General features: G+C 52.7%; 1 protein-coding gene across 1 annotated transcript; it reads right to left on the bottom strand.

Annotated features, from left to right (window-relative positions):
* Positions 1-4825: 4825 nt before the first annotated feature.
* LOC142848371 (RIMS-binding protein 3-like) lies at positions 4826-10130 on the bottom strand. The gene has a single exon (XM_075970297.1). The coding sequence runs from the start codon at positions 10077-10079 to the stop codon at positions 5235-5237; it is 4845 nt and encodes a 1614-aa protein (XP_075826412.1). The 5' UTR covers positions 10080-10130; the 3' UTR covers positions 4826-5234.
* Between the last annotated feature and the right edge of the window lie 270 nt (positions 10131-10400).

A 10400-nucleotide genomic window follows, 5' to 3' on the forward strand; every position in this document is an offset into this window, starting at 1 on the left:
CTGATCCTCCTCCCTGTACTTCCCAAGTTATTAGGAAACTCTTGGAGAAGTTGTAGAGGTTTAGCTGAAACCTCGGGGCAGATGGACGACCATTAAAAATTATTAAGTTTAAGCCGGGCGGTGGTGGCGCACGCCTTTAATCCCAGCCCTCGGGAGGCAGAGGCAGGTGGATCTCTGTGAGTTCGAGACCAGCCTGGTCTACAAGAGCTAGTTCCAGGACAGGCTCCAAAACCACAGAGAAACCCTGTCTCGAAAAACCAAAAAAAAAAAAAAAAAAAAAAAAGCCGGGCGGTGGTGGCACACGCCTTTAATCCCAGCACTCGGGAGGCATAGGCAGGCGGATCTCTGTGAGTTCGAGGCCAGCCTGGTCTACAAGAGCTAGTGCCAGGACAGGCTCCAAAGCTACAGAGAAACCCTGTCTCGAAAAACCAAAAAAAAAAAAAAAAAGAAAAAATTATTAAGTTTATGTTCTTTCTCTCTCTCCAATTTGCATGCAGAACAACTGGGCTGTTGTTAGCAATCTCTTTCCACAATGTGGGTTCTGAAGATTTAACTCATTAGGCTTGGTAGCAGTCGGTTTACCTGCTGAGCCATCTCATTTGCCCCTTCAGAAGGCCATTTTGTTTTTGTCCCCCCCCCCCCCCAGACAGGATTTCTCTATTGTAACAGCCCTGGCTATCCTGGAACTAGCTCTTGTAGACCAAGCTGGCCTCAAATTCACAAAAATCTGCCTACCTCTGCCTCCCAAGTGCTGGGATTAAAGATTAAAAGCATGTGCCACCAGCACCTAGCCCAGAAGGCCATTTTCTTTTCTTTTTCTTTTTTTTGGTTTTTCGGGACAAGGTTTCTCTTGAGCCCGTCGTGGAACTAGCTCTTCTAGACCAGGCTGGCCTCAAACTGGCAGAGATCCGCCTGCCTCCGCCTCCCGAGTATTGGAATTTAAGGTGTGCACCACCACCGCCCAGTTTGTTTTTGTTTTTGAGAGGTTTCCCTTTGTAGTCCTGGCTCTTTTGGAACTTGCTTTGTAGACCAGGCTGGCCTCTGCCTCCTGAGTACTGAGATTAAGGACAGTGCCACCTTGAGATAGAATCCATATAGGCAAGGTTAACATCACTCTACCTGCTACAGAAGAGAATGGTCTTCTGCCTTTCCCTTCTGTGTACTGGGATTGCTGGTATGGCCCCCATGCCCCATGCCATTCCGCGCTAGGGATCAAATCTAGTGCTTCCCGCATACCAAGCAAGCACCCTGCAAACCGAGCTATGGCTCCAACGCTGTGTGGTTTTAAGACAGCGTCTTACTCTACCGTAATACCTAACTAGACAGATCAGTTCACCTTCAGTTTTGAAACTACACACGTGCAGACAGTGACAGGGAGCATCAGGAACAGGTAGGAGGGGACAAATAGGCTCTCTCTGGCAGAGGTGAGCAGTGTCAATACCAGCTCAATGGTCCCCCGTGCTTAAGTCCTTCCGGCATAGGCTCTTCAGGTCTTCCTTAGTTACCTCCCTGACAGGTGGGAACTTAGGGTCTCTAGCCATGTGGCCAGCCAGGGAGCAGGCCACTACAGACACATTCAGGTCTTTCCTGTTTTACTTGTAGCCTTCAGGACCTCACTAGACCTGCACAACCTTTCTTCTAGAGTCTCAGGGTTCTAGAAAGACCCAAGCTGGGCCCCAAACAATGTTTGCCTGCCCCAGTTCCCTACTTACGCCTTCATCAGCTTTCTATAGTTTCCATTGCCTGCCTCTTCCACTCTCTTTTGTTTGGTTTGGTTTGGTTTTTGTTTTTCGAGACAAGTTGCTCTGTGTAGTTTTGGAACCTGCCCTGGAACTCACTCCAGGCTGGCGTCGAATTCCACTGGCTGAGTTCTGCCTGCCTCTACCTCCCGAGTGCTGGGATTACCGGCTCTTTCCACTCTTTTTAAAAAATATTTACTGTTCGAGACCAGCCTGGTCTACAAGAGCTAGTTCCAGGACAGGCTCCAAAGCCACAGAGAAACCCTGTCTCGAAAAACCAAAAAAAAAAATAAAAAAATAAAAAAAAAATAAATAAAAAATATTTACTAAAATTTCCTATGGCCTCTGAGATTTAAGATTTATGAGAGCGAGGTTGTGAGAAGATTGTAGGTCATTGCTAGACTGGGCAGGCCTGGCGCTTGTTTCTTGCCCTTAGAGAAATGATTCCTGTGGGTTGGTGGGGCACATTCTAGGGTGCTCTAAGAGGGTGTGGGGCAGGAACCAAGGATATGGCTCAGCGGGCAAAAGTGTTTCCAAGCGTAATGTCCTGCGCCAGATTTCTGGGACCCGCAGGAAAAAAGCAATCATCCACAGATTGTTCTCTGACCTTCGCATGCATGCCCTTCCCCAGAAATAAACGGGCATTTGGGGAAGGGAGCCAGCTGGATTCCAGGCCTGCAGGGTTATAAAAAGAAAAATCCTGTTTTCTCTGACACAAGGTCTTAGGAGGCAAATGCAGCCCCAAACAGGTCTGCCCAGATGCAGGTTGAGGAACAGGCAAGGAAAACGGAGGGAGTGTGGGAGGTGAGAATGAGGGCTGCAGGAGACTGCAGGGCAGGGTCCTCTCCACCTGCTCTAACTGAAAGCACCCCAGGCAATATTTCAAAGGCAGTCCGTGGCTGGGGGAAGCGTCGTGGGGGATGGGCACTATAGTTTGGTAGATGTAGTTTCAGTGGGTGAAATGAAAAGTTCCAGGGACTTTAGTTGAGACTGTACACTTAAAAAAGTGGTTAAGGTGGTGGCTGGCTGGGTGGTGGCGGCGCACGCCTTTAATCCTAGCACTCAGAATGCAGAGGCAGGCATATCTCTGTGAATTTGAGGGCAGCTTGGTCTACAAAGGGAGTTCCAGGATTGTCAAGGACTGCTACACAGAGAAACCCTGTCTCAGTAAAACAAAAACAAAAAACTTAAAAACAATATTTTTTAAGCTGGGCTGTGGTGGCATAGGACTTTAAGCATTAGGGAGGCAGTTGTGGGTGATCTCTGGCCAGCCTGGTCTACAGAGTAAGTTCCAAGACAGGGCTACACAGAGAAACCCTGACCCCAAAAAAAATTAACTTAAGGTACTTTTTTTAGCATGCTAGTTGTTGGACACAGGGCCCTCCACATTCTAGGCCCCTACCAAGTTATATCCCTAATTCCTACAATAATGCTCCCCTCTCCCACAACAGGGTTTCTCTGTTTAACAGTTTTGGTTGATTTTTACATTTTAATTTTATTTTTAAGGATTTGTATATTTTGCCTGTGTGTATGTATGTGTACCATGTGCCTGGTGCCACAGAGATCCGAAGGAAGCACTGGATGCCCTGGAGTTCCAGGCAGCTGTGAGCCCCCATGTGGAATTGGACCCTGGTCCTCTGGAAGAGCAGTCAATGCTCTTAGTTGCTGAGCTACCTCTCCAGCCCCTTCAGTTTTTTTTTTTTGTTTTTTGGTTTGGATCAGGGAGTGGCACAGGGTCTCTCTCTACAGTCCTGGCCGTCCTGTAACTCTGGAAGTAGACCTGAGAGCTGGGATTAAAGGCATAGACCATTATGTCCAGCGGGTTTTTTTTTATACTTCTTTTGTGTGTATGTATGTTGGCCTGTGAATCCTATGGCACATGTATGGAGGTCAAAGGACAATTTGAAAGAAATCTCTCCACAGTGTAGATTTGGGGGACTGAATTCAAATCTTCAGGTTGGCTACAAGCGTCTTTGCATACTGAACCATCAGCCCCACCCAGCCTAACAATTAAAAAAAAAAACATTTGTAGGGCCTGTAAGATGGCTCAGCAGGTAAAGGCACTTGCTACCATGCCTAAAATCTTGAGTTTGATCATTGGGACCCACATGGTGGAAAGAGAGAACTCACTTCCACAAGCTGTCCTCTGACCCCGTGGTACAGACCTCCATGGTAACACAGCATGGTATGTTTGCAAGACCGCACAAACACAAATACACTGATAAATAACAAGTTATGAGAGGTGTTGCTCACATTCACCACTGGAGTAAGAGAAAAGGCCCTGCCTGCTCTCCAGTAAGCCCAGCAGGCAAGAAGTTCTTAGTCCTCCTCTGATGAGCTGCCGAGTGGTCTGAGACTGACCATTCCTTCAGGGTCATGGGGACTGAGAAAGGACAGCAGCCTTAGTCTATGGGGACGCAGGTGGCTGCATACCGTGGAGTTTGTACATCCTTTGAGGGTCTCCTGACTGCCCCTTTCTTCTTCCCACATTCAGAGAGCAGCCTTCAAATACACGTTAGCCTCCTCCACGTGGAACAGAGATGGCTCAATAGTTTTGCCTCGGGGCTTCCAGTCATTTCTGGCTACACTAGGGAAGGCAGAGTTTTCTCTGTCAACACTGTTGGACCTGAAGGGAGAAGGATCAAGACTGTCCTCCATGTTTGCTGGCCTAGAGAGCCTGGAAGCCCATGGGAGGAGCTGTGTGACTCCAAGCATGAGCTAGGCTCCTTTGAATCTCCGTAGGTCCTTCGGTAAGGTTTGGCATAAAAGGCTTTCCCAAGGGAATCTTACAAAACACCATGGGAGCACCAGCAGTTACTGGAGTAGGGCTCCTAGCTAAGAACACTGACCCCACCTAACAGTACAGAGCCCCAGCCCAGAGACTTCTCACCTACGCCTCTTCATGTTCTCTTTAGCTGGACCAGTCTGCCCTGAGGAAGACTCACCCAAGGGTAAGGATGTACCTTTTTTTCAGGAAAATACTTCTGCCACCATCTACTGGGCAAAAAAGGGAGCAGAGAGGAAACGTGTATGCTCTTTTCCCCTTGGCCATTCTTTAACTTCCGAAGTATTCTCTTTTTCTATGAACATTTTAATGAGGGTTGAACATAAAATAGAAAAATAGCATTCTGTTTGCTTTTTCATTTTAAGATGCGACTTTTCTTGAGACTTTCATACAAGGCAATGGATGGATAACGTTAACCTGTTAAAGAAAACATACTGATCACAGAAAAAGGCATTTCTGATGCCTGTCATGGTTATTCATAACAAACTCTCAAGGGTTTTCTTTTGGAAAGAATTCAGATTTACGTCCTGCCTCTGTTGGACACTAGAAGGCTATCTGAGGACTGTCCTCAGTTTCAGGTGATGTCGCCTGGAGCCAGTGTTGCTTAAGGTGGCTGGCAAGGAGGGGTGTTGTGTGAAGGTGCACGTGCTTGCTTCTCCTTCCAAGGGGTGTGGGCAGCCAGAGGCTACCGCCCTACAAAGGAGTCCTGCTTACTCTCCATAGACAGGTAAGGCATCCAGCAGATGGGCTGGGACCAGGCCCCTGTGCCCACCATACTCACCATAGTAGAAACCCTTATCATCCACAGGTCCATAAACTGTGACCACATCTCCAGCCCTCAGCACCAGCTTACCCTTTGCCCGGACCCCTGCTCTCCCATCCCTGGGGTTATAGTCCAGAGCTGCAACCATTGTCTTTGGGGTCCACAGAGTGGGTATTCTGGGAGTCCCTTGAGGCATGAAAGATCCCTGGGAGTTGGTTAGACCCTCCAAGTCTTCATGCTGAGTCTCAGAACGCAGATGCCCTTGGGCTGGCAAAAGCCACCTCTCGTTAGTCTGCCTTGTGCCCACCTCTACCTCAACTACCAGATGTCCAGGGATTTTGCCCACTTGTCCATTGCACTCTCCATGGTAGAAGCCATGAGGATCCCTTGAACCCCACACTCTCAGCAACTGCCCTTTCCGGAATGCCAGTTCCTCCTCTGAAGCCTTGGAGTTGACAGACATCACCAGGGGGCTATGGTCAAAGAGGGCCACAAAGACCCTGACTGGACCATTAGCTTCTGTCTCAGGGCCACCGCTTGCCATCTTAATGACTTTGTTGGTTGGCATTGGGCACAGCGCTGAGGTAGGCTCATGAAACTGGCACTCTCTCTTGCCTCCTGGAGTCTCCTGCCTTTGTCCACTTTGGAAAGTGTTCTTTCTTTGTCCTAGCTTCTCTGTGCACTCAGAATCCAAACACACAGCCTCCGTATCCTCCAAAACGTGATGCAAGTCAGTTGCCAGGCATTGGCTGGCGCCTTGCTGGTGAGGTGGGAGCATCTGGGCATACTGCTTTTGAAGAAAGGCTTTCTCAAGGCCAGGCTTCTCCTGACATGGTACTTTCCTGGGTCCAGTCTCTGGGGAGAGATGGGTGAATCCTGGAGCAGGACTTCCACTGATGCATATGTGTGGGAAGTGGCCATCTTCCAGCCCAGACTTGCCAAAGAGCAGAAGTGGCTTGTGGTTCTTGGGACTCTCCTGAAAAGATAGGCCCTTTTCATAGTCCTTCCAGGCCTCTGTGGGCCCCTGGACTTGGTTGTCTGCCCCTTCTGAGCTCAAGTTGGATACTGGCGAATGCTTCCTTGGAGGTTCTTCAGAGAATGCTTCTAGAAACTCATCCTGAGGCTCCTCACAGCTTCTGGGGCTATGGCAGCTGGGCTTGGTACTCGGAGAAGCTTGTACCAGCTTCTTATGACAAACAGAGAAAGCAACTCTGCAGGCAGAAGGGTCACCATCTGTGTAGCTGAAGGGAGGAGTCTCTAGGAATGGGGAACAAGAGAAACAGTCCTCAGGAATCTGGGCTGGCACGGAATCCAGGGACTCACCGTAGAGTGACATGGTTCTCACTGAAACCTTCTGGCATGCTAGGGGAACCTGAAGCTGGGAAAATTCCAGCAGGGTGTTTCCAGCGGTGGGATCAGCAACTTCCATCACCTTAAACCCATCCACATACACAGCATAGCCAGTGACCTGCACTCCATTGGAGGACCCCGCCGAGTCAATGGTCACAGGGAGCCAACTGACCACCAGGAAACCTGGAGAGGCATGGTGCTCCACCAGCACATCCAGAGGAGGGTCAGGGGGTCCCGCTAAAGGTGTATCAAAAGTGACAGTGGAGGACATTGTTTCCCATAGCACCTGCAGCAGGTCCCTAGGGAGCTGCACCCCCACCCTCACCCGGTACCGTGTGCCAGGACGTAGACCTTGGAAGGTGTAGCAGCTCACACCCGAGGGAGTTAGGGTATGCTCTTCATCTTCCAGGTATACCACATGGGGGTATCTATTGCTGCCAGAGGCCCACGTAATCGTGGCAGAGGTAGCTGTGACATTCTGCAGTTGCAGTTGCATGGGGGCCAGACAGAACACTCCTTTAGCCTCCAGAAGGGGTCTGGAGAAACTCCGCTCCTCCATGCTTGGTTTCATGCCCAGCCAGCAGGCGTCTGTCTCGGTTTCTAAAACCTTATCTGCTGCCTTATCTGTCTTAGAGTCTGCCCTTACCACCTGGCATAGGCCTCTCTCCACTGCTCCCTGAACTTCCCCAAGTAATAAGCCGTCTTTCTTCAAGGCTTTGCTATGCTCAGCTGGGAGTGCAGTGGGACCAACTTCAGGGGACTCGGGGAATAGGTGGTTCAGGGTAGGGCTTCCTGAAATCTGCTCCACTAAGTTGGAGGACACTAGCCCTCGCTGCCCGTTCACAAGCTCCCCTTCATAGAAACCATCCTCATCCATGTCCCCAAAGACATATACATAATCCCCGGCTGTGAGAGGGAGCTGGCCTTGAGAATGCTTGTTAGACCCTTCAAGTGGACTGTAGCTATATTTAGCCAAGAAGATCTTGAGCTTGGGAGTGGTGGGAGCCTCAGAGCTCCTTGTTTCCAGGGGAGTGGACAGGCTGTCTGGTTCTAAATCATCTACTTCACTTGCTGTGTCCATGTCCAGAGAAAGGCAGGATGGCACTGTAGCCCACATGGACTCCACCTCAGAGGAGGAATTTGAGTGTGAACTGGTTTTCTTGGCTTGGGACCTGGAGTCCAGTGGTTGACTGGTAGGATTTTTGTCTGACACTTGGGGGATACCAGCTGGCTCCTCAAGGGTAGCTGAGTTCTGCTGGGAGAGACAAACGGGAGGTTGTATGTCCCTGGTAGGCAGTGGCAATGCATGTTCTTCAGACTTTGGCTTGATTTTGGGCTTCCTGCTACCCCTGGCTTGGGACTCTAAAGCTTGGGTGGTCTCCAATGTCTTCGGGGGGTGGTCAGGCTGACACTGCAAGTCCTGCATCTCTCTCCCGGAAGCCTGGAGGTCACTCGGGGTTTTATTTTGGTAGTACTGCAGCTGCTGCCACCTGTCTTGCACACATTCCGCTTGTTGCAGCAGCTGCTCAGCCAGCAGGCCAGTATCTTTGAGTTCCTGCCTCTGCCTCGCGTGGCTTTGCTGCTGGGGAACATTGCTGTTCTCATCTGCTATCTTCTTCACCCAGTTGGCCAGGGCCTGCAGCTGCGCGTTCTCCTCTGACAGCCTGGCGCCCTTATGCAGCGCAGCTTGCAGTTGTGCCTCTGCTTCCTCATATCGCCGCTCTGCGGCGGCTGCCTGAGCGCTCAGCTCCTCGCATTCCCGCCGCTGTGCACCCAGTTCCCTCTCCAGAGCCTGCACTTGGTGTTGCGCTGTCTCGGAGGGTGAGCTGAGGCTGCCTGCTTCAGCCCGGGCTCCGGCTTTACTCTGATGTAGAGTCAACTGTCTTTGCAGGCGCAACACTTCCCGCTGAGACTCACGCTGCAGCCGGTCCAAGTCATTGATGCTGCACCATTGCGCGCAGGTGGCGCCCTCTCCAGGAAGCAGGGAACTGCCGAAGTCCGTGGCGATGTGCGCCTGCAGCAGGTGGCACTCCCGCCTAAGTGCTTCGATCTGCAGATCCTTGGCTTGCAGCGCGCCAGCCTGTTCTGACAGGTCCTGAGTGCACTGACGGGTAAACACTTGGCCCAGATTCAGTCCCTCGAGGCTTTCACCCGGCACAGGAGCGCTCACGGCCAGAAGGTTGGTCTCCAGCAGCTTGCGGACCCTGTCTTCAAGGCGCTGAGCAAGACCGGTCAGCTCTGCGTGCTTCACCTTCAGCCACTTCACTTTCTCATCGGTCTCATCGGAGAAGCCCGAACGCCGCAGCTGCAAATTCTCTTCGCGCAGGCCACAGCAGCGGCGAACAAGTACCTGCAATGCCTCGGCCAACTCCGAGTTCTGCCTCACCAGTTCGTGGTAGTCCTGACCCGGCGGCGAGGGGGCCAGGGCTAAGCAGGGCCTGTTCTCGGAGCTTTCTTCCTGCAGCTCACTAGTTTTTCTATGTATTGATGGTAGCTGAGGCGGCGGATGGGGACTGGGGGTGCCTGGGATGGGGGCGCTGGTCGAAGAGCCCCCTACCTCGGATTCGGAAGCCCGGGGACAACTCAGTGAACAGGAATGTGCTCTTGTCAAGGATTCGAGGGAGCTGGAGCGCACGGGCAGCAGTTCGTTTGGAGAGCTAACCCGGACGCCAGTGCTCAGGCTTTCGAGGGATCCGAGTCGACGAGCAGGCTTTGGGGTGTCATAAGTGTTGCTCTGGGCTTTTAGGGGTGGCTCTTCCAAGGAATGCGCGGCTTGGGGGTCCGCCGGTTCCGGTAAAGCGGGTTGCCAGCGGAAGTGCTCTAGGATGTATTTAAGAAAGAGCTGCCGCTCCGAGTCCAGCGCCGCCTGCAGGTGGCGGATGCGCGCGGCTTGCTCGCCGTCGGTCTCCCAGCGCAGCAGCGCCAGCACTTCCTGCAAGCGACAGCGGCATTGAGCCGCGGAGGCTTCGGACGCCCCCGAGCGGCCGCAGTAACCGCGGTTCACCAGCTCCTGGGCCAGCTGGCGCTGTAGCTCCCGAGCCTGGCGCATTACACCATCGCGCTCCTGGTGTAGCAGCTGCTGCAGCTGCCGAAGCTCTGCCTCCTTCCAGCGCAGCAGCTGCCGGATCTCAGCCTCACGCTCGCGCTGCACCTCCTCCTGCAGCTGCCGCAGCTCCCGGAGACGTCGTGCCTCCCACTTGGAGCGCAGATGGTCAGCCAGCTGCTGCCGCTCCTGCTCGGCCGACTCCCGCAGCTGGCGCGCCTGGGTTGCGAAACGCCGCCGTTCCGCCCGGCCGCGCGCACGCTCGGCCTCCAGCTCTGCCCGTAGTTTCTCTAGCTCTCGCCTCTGCTCTTCCAGCACTGCTGCCGCTGGGCCGGGGCTTCCTGGCTTCTTGGGCGACGAGCGGCCACCACCCAAAGGGGTGGGTGAATCCTTTGTCATTGTGGCCGCAGCCCGGCAAGAAGCCAGAGCTAGCTTGGTAGGCCAGTTAGCCAACGGCCGCCGGCCCCGGCCGCTGCCAACCGCCCCGCGCGCCCCTTCCGGCGCCCCTAGGGGCTCTCCGCGCGCCCCTTCCGCCTTGGGGGTGGTCTCTCTTATAACCTGCCACCTCTCCCTAGGCAGGGTGCGACTCCTGAGATCTCTTTCAAACTGGCCTCCGAACTTACCTTGGGCATATTTCTGAGCTCACACTTCATCTGCTCCATGGCTTTTGTGATTCATTCCACTCTCTCCTGGACACTGCATTCCCTTCCAGACCTATAT

This window comes from Microtus pennsylvanicus, chromosome 1 (assembly GCF_037038515.1).
Source record: "Microtus pennsylvanicus isolate mMicPen1 chromosome 1, mMicPen1.hap1, whole genome shotgun sequence".
NCBI classification, from domain to species: Eukaryota; Metazoa; Chordata; class Mammalia; order Rodentia; family Cricetidae; genus Microtus; species Microtus pennsylvanicus.

Coding starts and splice junctions, on each gene's coding strand:
- LOC142848371 (XM_075970297.1), bottom strand. CDS start 10,079: ATGACAAAGGATTCACCCACCCCTTTGGGTGGTGGCCGCTCGTCGCCC.